The sequence below is a fragment of the Mus caroli genome, unplaced genomic scaffold (genome assembly GCF_978045245.1).
Source record: "Mus caroli unplaced genomic scaffold, Mus_caroli_1 scaffold_9, whole genome shotgun sequence".
Taxonomy (NCBI): Eukaryota; Metazoa; Chordata; class Mammalia; order Rodentia; family Muridae; genus Mus; species Mus caroli.
Genome location: NW_028227264.1, coordinates 54,516,592 through 54,529,009, shown reverse-complemented (window position 1 = coordinate 54,529,009; position 12,418 = coordinate 54,516,592). Strand labels below are relative to the sequence as shown.

At 40.5% G+C, this 12,418-nt stretch overlaps 1 protein-coding gene across 1 annotated transcript in view; it reads left to right on the top strand.

Annotated features, from left to right (window-relative positions):
• The window catches only part of Tbc1d32 (TBC1 domain family member 32), a 244,143-nt gene that overhangs the window by 30,488 nt on the left and 201,237 nt on the right, over positions 1-12,418 (top strand). Inside the window, exons 4-9 of the mRNA XM_021174643.3 lie at positions 934-1,002; positions 4,279-4,404; positions 9,051-9,129; positions 9,256-9,359; positions 9,448-9,509; positions 10,426-10,570. Of these exons, the coding sequence (XP_021030302.1) occupies positions 934-1,002; positions 4,279-4,404; positions 9,051-9,129; positions 9,256-9,359; positions 9,448-9,509; positions 10,426-10,570 (585 nt within the window). The remainder of the gene's footprint in view (positions 1-933; positions 1,003-4,278; positions 4,405-9,050; positions 9,130-9,255; positions 9,360-9,447; positions 9,510-10,425; positions 10,571-12,418) is intronic.

The window sequence follows — 12,418 nt, the reverse complement described above, 5'->3', positions numbered from 1 at the left end:
TAACTCTGACTCATATTTGTGGCCCCAGATTTGAAAGAAAACTTATGTTGTATGATATGAAATCTTAAATTCATGTGGACTTTCTCTTCATGGGGCAGCTAGGCCTGTTCTCTCTCATTGTTCCCATAGAGAAAGACAATCAATAGGCCACACCTAGCTTTGAGGTAATTTTTCTCCTGGGCACTTAACCACTTAGTAGGGTACTTAGCCCTGTAGTTGGGCACTCCTTTAGGTATGGGTTTGCTAACGTGAAAAAGAACAAGGCCCAGACCTGTGGCTAGTAAGGGAAACACCATGGCCCACTGGGAACTACAAGTGACCATGTTATACTCTTAACAGAGTCGCAGTGAGGTGCGGAGGGTGGTGCAGGGCACAGACTGTCCTGTCACTAGGGGATGTTTCTTCCAGATGGGTTGGTTCTGAGGTAGTCTTAGTGGAAAGTGGGCAAGTGTGCAGATCTAAGGAGGAGCCTGTGCGTGAATGAAAGCCTTTCTCTAGATGGAGGCTATTATTTTTGGATAATTTCGCCAAGTACAGAGGTGAAGGGAAGTTGAGGGTCACACAGAAGGGTTTCAGTAGTGTGCTGAGATGTTCCTGCCTTTCTGTGTTTGCTGTTTGCTAAATTTGTTTCATACATATCATGTTTCTGGATATGCAGTGTGTGTGTGTTTAATGTCTTTGAGTCTTACAATGTTGTGTACATTATGGTTGTTCAGCAAACATATACAGGAAGGTGCAGTATTCTGTTACAAAATTTTAGTTCTGACTAAAAAACTGTGGCAAACAAAAGTTAGGAGTTTTTCCAAGTCAAAATAGATCATGTTTCCCTTGTTCAGAGTGACTATGTATCTGTAGTTGCGTTAGCAATCATTTATGGTGGTCCTGCTGGAAGTCTACTAAATAACTGTATGTCCTTTACTTATTCCATTACAGAGTTACAAATTCTGTCAAGGGAAACTACGGTTGATTTTAGACCAGTTGGATCCTGGGCAACCTAAAGAGGTAAGATTAAAAGACGACTGTCAAATAGGATGAACCTATAGACTAGACTGCAATTAGTAGTAGCTGGGCTGGGGTTTTTGTTTATGTGGTTGATTGGGTTTTATCTATTTTATTTATTTATTTATTTATTTATTTATTTATTTATTTATTTATTTATTGTTGTTTCTTTTGGGGGGGTTAGATTCTAGGCATTTATTATAAGCAGTTCTGGGTTAGTAACCACGATTAGTTTTTCTTTCTGAAGTGGATACTTGTATCTCGCTTGTGTGCTTGCTCGCCCACTCACTTCTTTCTTCCTTTACTTCCTGTATATCCACATGTGCCCATGTATTCATGTGTGTGTGTGTGTGTGTATGTGTGTGTGTGTGTGTGTGTATGAAATCCAGGGGTCAGCATCAGTTGTCATCCTCTATTGCTTACCACCTTATTCATCCATTGGTTTATTAATTATTCATCCATTGATTGGTTGGTTTATCTCTGTCTGTCTGTCTGTCTGTATTTATTTAGAGACAGGGTCTTTTCCAGAGCCTGGTGGTGTTGTAATTATTTAATCCTGGGCTCAGGGCTTTTACCCCACCTAGGAACGTTTAGTTCCTCTATAAAACACACACACACACACACACACACACACACACACACACACACACACACACACACACAAACTTAATACTTATAATAAGCCTTAATCAGCACTAAAGCTGGGCAGATCTCTACCCTCTAAGCTATTTAGCTATGTATGTGTGTGTGTGTACACAGGTATGTGTGTGCAAGTCTGTGTGTGTGCCCCATGCATAAGTGTACATGCTAATGCCAGAGGAAGACATTGGGTGTTCGGATCTCTCTCTCCCCACTTTATTCCCTTGAGACAGGGTCTCTCTCACTGAAACTGAATGTAGTTCAGCAGCTAGGAAGGACCAGTGATCCTCCTGTATCTGATTCCCGTCATGCTGAGGTTAAAGGGCATGCTTAGCTCTTTCTTTGGGTACCAGGGATTTGAACTCCAGTCTGTGTGCTTGCTGTGATGGCTGGTTTTTAATGTCAGTTTGATACATGCTATGGTCATTTGGGAAGAGAGAACCTCAACTGAGAAATGCCCCACCAGATTGGCCTGTAGGCAAGTCTGGGGGTGGGGATTTTCTTAATTAGTGATTGATGTGGGAAATCCCCGTCCTTTGTGGATGGCACCACCCCTAGGCATGTGGCCCTAGGGCATAGAAGCAGGCTGAACAAGCAATGGGGAGTGAGCCATTAACAGTGCAGGAACTCTGCTTCAGCTCCTGCCTCCTCCTCTGATGGCCTGTGATGCAGAAGCATAAACTGAAATAAACCCTTTCCTCTGCAGGTTGCTTTTGGCCAGTGTTTTACCACTGCAAAAGAAACCCTAACTAAGACATGTGCACAGCAAGTGCCTCCCCACTACTATTAAAATCTACTTTTCTATCAATAACCCTGAGTTATCACTTACTGTGTTTCATCTGGGCTACTCCTATCTCTAATTGGTTAGCCCTCAGGACCATGTTTCTTGAACTCAACTCACCTAACCTCCACCATTCACCTTCTTCCCCCTTGTAGTTCTCCTCCAACCATAAAGCTCCTCATAGCTCTTCTCCAACCCCCAAAGCCCAAGAAATCTAAACCCCACCTATGTCTCTTCTGCACAGCTATTGGCTGTTGTTATCTTTATTTACCAATCAGAAATAACTTGAGGGCAAGGTCTATGTGATGAGTGTCTCCTGTCTCTGGGACAACCAGGTCTTGGGGAGCCCCCCTACACAATAGATAGTAGAGGACCAAACCTCAACAGCCTCATGCTCACTGGTTGCCTGCACTGGCTGGCCTATGAACATTGGGATTCCTCCACCTCTGCCATACCATCCCCCATTGCTATTATTACTGATGTATAGCACCCTGCCTAGATATTTATCTGCATCCAGGGGATGTGAACTTAGGTCCTCACACCCCCAGGAAGAATTTCTTTAGAGAATTATTTGGTTCAAGGAATACACATATTCTCTCTGTTTCCTTAAAGGGATAACTCTATGTGTAGTTGTTTACATAGCTATCGCCATTCAGTATTTTATTGTTAAGAAAACTCAGTGCTTGTTTGTTTTTAGAAAATCTGAGCATCTACTTAATGAATATTTTAATAGATAATGTGGTATATTATCATGTATGATGTCTTGAAATACGTATATCCTGGGTAGTGAGTTTAATATATTTAAATTTTGTATTCAGTTTAAATTGATTACTTGTAAATATATTCTTGTTCAGAAACCTATCTGCTTTCAAGTAGATTTTGTTCTAGTTGTTAACTTGAAATGAGAAATTATTTAATATTGGAACCTCCTGAATTTTCAGATGCCCTTTCAAGTCCTCCTAATCCCTGTGCCCCAGGTATGATTAGCAGTTTTTCCTCTACGGGACTTTATAGATATTTTCAAGCATCCTGCATTCCTCCTCATCAGAAATAGCTGAGTCTGTAATGAAACAGTCTGCTCCTGTCTCTGATGTCTCTCTTCTTGTCACTCACTGGGCTTCAATTGTTTCAAATGACCACACTTTGAGTAGAAGCCTTGCAGTATTGCCTTTTAGCAATCGTGAGAGTGCAGAGAAAGCTGTGCTCTACTGAAGTGGAGACGTCTCCACTCATGTCCCTTGGGTCATAGTGTCTTGGGTGAATTCTGATTGGATTCTAAGTTGTCTGATTAGGAAATAGCCTTTCTGGGGGAATACAGAAATTCAATTTTGCATTTCACTGCTGAATTAGGTTTTCTACTTCAGTGGCTAGAAGGTCAGAAAATACGTTCCAGCAGAAAAGTGAAAATGTTTGCTCAGATTGTTCCGGAGTTGCTGCTCAGGGAGACTGTCATGGGAATGCTTTTCCAGGGGCTGTGTGTGCACTGTGCTAGAATTAGAGCCGCAATCTGTAGCCACTCCAGTGGGAGCTTATGAGTGTGGGGAACATCTGGGATGAGGCCACTGGAAAATGCAGCTCAGTGATTGCAATGCAGCCACCATCCATTTCTCCAGCTGTAACACAGTCTCTGGTAGGCTTACTGTTTCAGACTTCCCTATAACCTATTTTTTTTCTCTATTTAGTATTTAGTTTATGAAAAAGTATTCCCAGGAGCCAATTTATAAATGGGTATCTGATCCTTAAAAGGGCCTCATTAAAATAGATTTTCTCTGGCTGCTCTACCCTTTAGTAGTTTGCTAATGTGTTGGAGAAATGACATTCTTCTAGCATTAATATCATTGTTATTTTAAAATCTGTAGGTGAGATATGAAGCTTTACAAACATTGTGCTCAGCTCCCCCGTCCGACGTCCTGAGCTGTGAGAACTGGACCACTCTCTGTGAAAAGCTGACCACATCTCTGTCTGATCCAGATCCTACGTTCACTGTAAGAAGATGGCCTGCGCACTGCTGCCTGCAAGGGGGATTTGATTGTTTTCTTTAGTAGCTCAGCTATGGGACTTTAGGGTTTTAAACCACAATAGACAGTAGGCAGATAGTTTTGGGTAAACAGGGTATCCAGATAACATTTGTCTACTTTAAATCACATTCTTTCATCAGTGGGGGTATTATATACTGGGAAACAGAAAAGGTTTGGGTACCACTTTTGTTATTTATATCAAAGAAAAGGATGCTTGCCTAGTGACGTGGACACAGTTCAAAGCTAGGAGCAGCAGAGGATACTTTACCCTTCTATATAAACTTTGATATGTGGACTTTGGGCAGGGAGAGGTAATTTTAGGGTCACCTCTAGCATTTCGAAGCTAAGAAGAAATACAATTGTCAGTTTGCTGGTGTTTTCTTTTTTTCCTGTATTTGATAGAAGAGAACCATGCCTGACTATATTTACTTTTTTTTTTTTTAATATTTTTTTATTACGTATTTTCCTCAATTACATTTCCAATGCTATCCCAAAAGTCCCCCATACCCCCCCCCACTTCCCTACCCACCCATTCTTTTGGCCCTGCCATTCCCCTGTATTGGGGCATATAAAGTTTGCAAGTCCAATGGGCCTCTCTTTCCAGTGATGGCCGACTAGGCCATCTTTCGATACATATGCAGCTAGAGACAAGAGCTCCGGGGTTCTGGTTAGTACATCATGTTGTTCCAACAGTAGGGTTGCAGATCCCTTTAGCTCCTTGGGTACTTTCTCTAGCTTCTCCATTGGGAGCCCTGTGATACATCCAATAGCTGACTGTGAACATCCACTCCTGTGTTTGCTAGGCCCCGGCATCGTCTCACAAGAGACAGCTATATTTGGGTCCTTTCAGCAAAATCTTGCTAGTGTATGCATTGGTGTCAGCGTTTAGAAGCTGCTTATGGGATGGATCCCTGGATACGGCAGTCTCTAAATGGTCCATCCTTTCATCACAGCTACGAACTTTGTCTCTGTAACTCCTTCCCTGGGTGTTTTGTTCCCAATTCTAAGAAGGGCACAGTGTCCACACTTTGGTCTTCATTCTTCTTGAGTTTCATGTGTTTAGCAAATTGTATCTTATATCTTGGGTATCCTAAGTTTTGGGCTAATATCCACTTATCAGTGAATACATATTGTGTGAGTTCTTTTGTGATTGTGTTACTTCACTCAAGATGATGCCCTCCAGGTCCATCCATTTGGCTAGGAATTTCATAAATTCATTCTTTTTAATAGCTGAGTAGTACTCCATTGTGTAAATGTACCATAATTTCTGTATCCATTCCTCTGTTGAGGGAAATCTGGGTTCTTTCCAGCTTCTGGCTATTATAAATAGGGCTGCTATGAACATAGTGGAGCATGTGTCCTTTTTACCGGTTGGGACATCTTCTGGATATATGCCCAGGAGAGGTATTGCTGGATCCTCCGGTAGTACTATGTCCAATTTTCTGAGGAACTGCCAGACTGATTTCCAGAGTGGTTGTACAAGCTTGCAGTCCCACCAACAATGGAGGAGTGTTCCTCTTTCTCCACATCCTCGCCAGCATCTGCTGTCACCTGAATTTTTGATCTTAGCCATTCTGACTGGTGTGATGTGGATTCTCAAACCATCCAGTGGAAGAAAGACAGCATTTTCAACAAATGGTGCTGGCACAACTGGTTGTTATCATGTAGAAGAATGCGAATCGATCCATTCCTATCTCCTTGTACTAAGGTCAACTCTATGTGGATCAAGGAACTTCACATAAAACCAGAGACACTGAAACTTATAGAGGAGAAAGTGGGGAAAAGCCTTGAAGATATGGGCACAGGGGAAAAATTCTTGAATAGAACAGCAATGGCTTGTGCTGTAAGATCCAGAATTGACAAGTGGGACCTCATGAAATTGCAAAGCTTCTGCAAGGCAAAAGACACTATCAATAAGACAAAAAAACCACCAACAGATTGGGAAAGGATCTTCACCTATCCTATATCAGATAAGGGACTAATATCCAATATATATAAAGAACTCAAGAAGGTGGACTCCAGAAAGTCAAATAACCCCATTAAAAAATGGGGCTCAGAACTGAGCAAAGAATTCTCACTTGAGGAATACCGAATGGCAGAGAAGCACCAGAAAAAATGTTCAACATCCTTAATCATCAGGGAAATGCAAATCAAAACAACCCTGAGATTCCACCTCACACCAGTCAGAATGGCTAAGATCAAAAATTCAGGTGACAGCAGATGCTGGCGAGGATGTGGAGAAAGAGGAACACTCCTCCATTTTTGGTGGGATTGCAAGCTTGTACAACCACTCTGGAAATCAGTCTGGCGGTTCCTCAGAAAATTGGACATAGTACTACCGGAGGATCCAGCAATACCTCTCCTGGGCATATATCCAGAAGATGTCCCAACCGGTAAAAAGGACACATGCTCCACTATGTTCATAGCAGCCCTATTTATAATAGCCAGAAGCTGGAAAGAACCCAGATTTCCCTCAACAGAGGAATGGATACAGAAATTATGGTACATTTACACAATGGAGTACTACTCAGCTATTAAAAAGAATGAATTTATGAAATTTTTAACCAAATGGATGGACCTGGAGGGCATCATCTTGAGTGAGGTAACACAATCACAAAGGAACTCACACAATATGTATTCACTGATAAGTGGATATTAGCCCAAAACTTAGGATACCCAAGATATAAGATACAATTTGCTAAACACATGAAACTCAAGAAGAATGAAGACCAAAATGTGGACAATATGCCCCTTCTTAGAATTGGGAACAAAACACCCATGGAAGGAGTTACATAGACAAAGTTTGGAGCTGTGATGAAAGGATGGACCATCTAGAGACTGCTGTATCCAGGGATCCTCCCATAATCAGCTTCTAAACGCTGACACCATTGCATACACTAGCAAGATTTTGCTGAAAGGACCCAAATATAGCTGTCTCTTTTGAGACTATACCGGGGCCTAGCAAACACAGGAGTGGATGCTCACAGTCAGCTATTGGATGGATCACAGGGCTCCCAATGGGGAAGCTAGAGAAAGTACCCAAGGAGCTAAAGGGATCTGCAACCCTATAGTTGGAACATCATGATGAACTAACCAGTACCCCGGAGCTCTTGTCTCTACCTGCATATGTATGGAAAGATGGCCTAGTCGGCCATCACTGGAAAGAGAGGCCCATTGGACTTGCAAACTTTATATGCCCCAATATAGGGGAATGGCAGGGCCAAAAGAATGGGAATGGGTGGGTAGGGAAGTGGGGGGCGCTATGGGGGACTTTTGGGATAGCATTGGAAATGTAATTGAGGAAAATTTGTAATAAAAAATATTAAAAAAAAAAGAAGTTGACTCCAGAAAATCAAATAACCCCATTAAAAATGGGGCTCAGAACTGAACAAAGAATTCTCACCTGAGGAATACCGAATGGCAGAGAAGCACCTGAAAAAATGTTCAACATCCTTAATCATCAGGGAAATGCAAACATTTTCTTCATTTTAGAAAGTGTATCTCTGTAAACACATTAAAAGTTTCTAGTTGGCCATTGCAAATTGCTTTATTCAGGTATTGTATATTACTGTGTAATAAGGTGCAGTTCCTTACTTACATTAACAGATTACAAACAATTGTTAAACCGAAAATTAGAGGTAGGATCAAATCATTTTGGAGTAGACTAAAATATCCATCCTTTTATTTTAAATTTGTAGTATGTCTACATTGCTAGCTACATCATTGTTGTTCTGTGAAACTATTATGAGTGGTTGGAAAATTACAGATGCTTATGTGTTACTGCAACTCCAAGCATGGGCTTCAAACACTGGGTAGCCTGTGGTCCGTGGGAATGTCTTAGCATTATTGGAAGATATCATTAGACATCTAGGGTCCAATTTCCTATGAAAATATTAGCCTGGGAGTTAGAAACTAGATCATTTAATTTTATTTCTATAGATTAAAACAATAGGAGGCAAGATTGTTTTTATTTAATGGAAACTTGTATTTCACCAGTAGAATTACGCTTCTCATGATCTTTAAGTGATTATAAAGAAAGTGAAGAGACAGGTGCCATTTTAATGCCTACTAGTGTCAGCCATGTTTGAAACTACATTTAATTCTTGTTCAGTTTATTTTGTGATAAAATTTCAAAATATTATGTCGTTATTTTTTTTTTTTTTGTCTAGGGAATAGGCATAATTGCTAGAAAGACTCCTAAATACTCCTGCAGTTAAATATAAAGAAACAATCCTGGACTTGGAAATGTGAGGTTTCAAAATGTAGTGTTGCCTACTGTGCCACTGTTGGATGGCACCATTAACGCCTCCAGCACCTCTGTGCAAGCCTGCAGCTTCATTTCACAGCACCTCGTGACCCTTCCTCCTGCCACCATTCATTTCTACTTCCTGCTGTGACCAGATTTCACAGCAGTGCATTTTGTTGTTGGTTTTACCCTTAGTTGTGGATAATTTTACTTTTGGCTAAATGAAGACATGCCCTTTAAAATAGATACGGCCTTCCCCTGGTTTCTGCGTAGTGTATCTTGTGTTTATTTTCTGTTCCATGTGAGAAGTGTTTGGTCTGTGATGCTATAAGGTTGCAAATGAGGATGGGCTGTTTTGTTTCCCTAGGACCGGATTTTAAAGTTCTACGCACAGACTTTTACACTCTCACCGTTACATATGACCAAGGAGATTTATACAAGCTTAGGTATGTTCCTCAAATCACTTCAATTGTTGTTCTCCTATATGCACTAAGAAATGCATAAGAAATGACTTATTCCAGAAGCACTTCGTAATATATATAATGACTGTATATTTTCACTTTTCTTTTCAGCTAAATATCTGGAGGTATATTTTCTTTCTAGAGAAAATCACCTTCCTACTCTTTCAGCTGGAGTAGACATAACCAGTCCCAATGTGACCCGCTTACTGAAGAAGGTATCCACTTACTATGATGTACTGTATGTAAAGTAGGGCTATATTTAAGAATTAAACTATTTTGAGATCTTTTGTATATTGCTTATAGGTTCGCCTTCTGAATGAGTACCAGAAAGAGGCTCCATCTTTTTGGATTCGTCACCCAGAGAAGTAAGTTCCCCAACTCATGTGATGTAAGGTACAGGCTATGTCCCTCAGTTATTTCAAGGACGAAGGAACAGTAGTCTTGAGCGATGGACATGGTTCTATATGCCACTTAGTTTTTGTCAGCTTGACACCAAATAGGACCACCTAGGAAATAGACCCTCATCTGAGGAACTGCCCTATTCACTTGCCCATGTGTGTGTTTTTGTAACTGTAAATTAATATAGGGGGCCTCCCAGGGGCAATACCTTCTGTAGGCACATGGCCCTGGGCTGTATAAGAAAAATAGCAAGCTTGAGGAGGCAAGACAGCGAGCAACGCCTCTATGGTTTTTGTCCCAAATTCCTGTCTTGAGCTCATTGTCTGGCTTCCCTTAATGATGGAGTATAATTTATAAACTAAAATGGACGTGTTCCTCTCCAAGTTTCTGTTTTACATCGTGTTAATCGTAGCACACTGGGATAGAAGGTTTTAGTGCAGTTTTTGTCAGTGTATATTTGTGTAAATGGTTCTCCCCAAGTATGTTTTTATGTCACTTAAAACATTGTAGAAATGGGATGATGAGGCCTTGGGTTCACCTGATGTTTGCTACTCTAAACAAGTTTCTTAAATGTTATTTTATTTTTCCATTCAGTTAAAAAAAAGTTCTGACAAGGTTGTAATAGCACCTGTGAGTCTAAAACTGAAAGGTAACAACATTTGGAGGCTAGAGTACTGGCGTAGAAAGAACTTAAGATTTGTAGCGCAGAAAGAGTGAGTGTGGCTCTTAGCCTCTACCATTTACAGAAAAAAAAATCTCAAGGTTACATATCACATTGTAATTTCATAAGAATAAGAATATTGCTGATCTCACACACACTAAACCTTGTCAGTTTTTATTTTTATTTTTTATTTTTAAAAATCACTTCTTTCCCAAACTCAGGTATATGGAGGAAATTGTGGAGAGTACTCTGTCCTTGCTCTCAGTCAAACACGAGCAAAGCCACCTGGTGCCACAGAAGATTTTGGATCCCATCTATTTTTTTGCATTAGTTGATACTAAGGCTGTGTGGTTCAAAAAGTGGATGGTAAGGAAAAATGTTTTCTCTCTAACCATTTGAGGGACTGGCCTGTGTTTCTGTGCTTGGTGTGTGCTGAGTTCTGATTGCTTTTCTGCATGTGTTAATGCCTTTAACCTGTACATGGACAGATGTGATGGTAGATAGACATTAATCTCCCATTTAGAAGCTATTCTGCCCAGGATTTTTTGTCAAGTCAGGGTCAGGATAGTCTTTTTTGGGGGGGGGGGTGGTTCGAGACAGGGTTTCTCTGTATAGCCCTGGCCATCCTGGAACTCACTCTGTAGACCAGGCTGTCCTCAAACTCAGAAATCCACCTCCCTCTGCATCCCGAGTGCTAGGATTAAAGGCGTGCGCCACCACACCCAGCACCAGGATAGTCTTTTAAGTGGTGGTCTATTTCAATCTTCTTAAAATGAATGATCTATTAAGGATTCTAAAAGTCATGACTCAAAAAGCTTCAAAAATTTTAAATAGATGTTGTAAGACATGAGAATTCAGGGCTCATTTCCCTTGGGTGTAAAGGATAATGCTTAGAATCAGTTTCTGTTTGCTGCTTCCTGAACCTGGACTGGGGGATATGTTTAATGCCTGAAGTGGCAGTTTCCACTGAAGCTTATGACAGCCCAACACTGAAAGCCGTGTTTAAGCAGTCTTTCTACTGTCGCCCCTGTCAGCTGATGTGGAGTAACAGTTCCTCTCAGAGCAATAGCAGCAGCAAAATACAGACTTCTGTGCTGATGTCTTTGTCTTTCTCACCCCGTCTACCAGGCTGTAGGTTCTTGTCTCAGTGGGGCAGAACGAGGGTCAGGGTCCTACCATGTGAGCGCTGACCCCCTCTTGTAGTCCTCATCAGCACAGCTGGATGGCCTAGCTGCCTTTGCCTTTTGATGTGGATATGGTATATGCCCCATTAATTAGAGCACAGCTCTGTCTCTAGTGCTAAGCCCTTACGTTACCTATGTAGTAATGTCTGATGAATCTTTTAAATTCATTATTTTTAGTTAAATCAATGTAATTGACTAGCCTGAATCTTTTGTAGCCCAGATAGGATAATTTTCCTTAATTTTCTCAAGGATGAAACTAGCTTTATTGGAGACAGTATGCAAAAAGTGTAACAGCACATTTAAGAAAACTCTAAACAACACAGGAATAACCCTTAAGTCCTAGGCTTATACAGATTTATATTTGTATACTATATATTAATATGTTTTTTAAACAAAAAATGAAATTCTAATAACTGTAAAGCTTTTTCACTTAACCTTTGATTTGCAGTGTATAAATGAATGAGGTAGATTACAAAAGTAAATACCACAGAATTATTATCAAAGCAATAGAAATTTTCTTTATTCTCCTGTATCCTTTGTGTCTAAAGTCAGGGTTAACTGAAATATTGTGTAAAGGACCGGGCAGTAAGTAATTGTAGCTTTGGAGACTGGACCGTTTTGCAGCTTTTCAATAAATGGTAACAATTGGAGGGTATTTCAACACGACATTTTCACAAGTGCATAGTAAGTGGATTTGGTTTGAGGGCTCTAGTCTGCTGATCCTGCTGATAAGGATTAAATAAGGTTTGTTTCTCAGAACTTCCTGTGTGTAAAGCAGGTTGGTCGTAGAGTCACTGTGTAGTTGAAAGTGGACTTGAACTCGATTCTCTCATCTTTATCACCAAAGTATTAGGGATTATGAGTGTGAAAGTAGTTTCACTTAAACACCAGTGTATTTTCTTTAGTAATACTAAGAAAGGAACTAATGCTTTGTTTTGAAACATTTAAGCCAAAGGCTTAAACAATTACAGGGCTTTGATGAGCTTTGAATAAAAGCACTGTTTAGTGAATTAAAAATTCTATTATCATA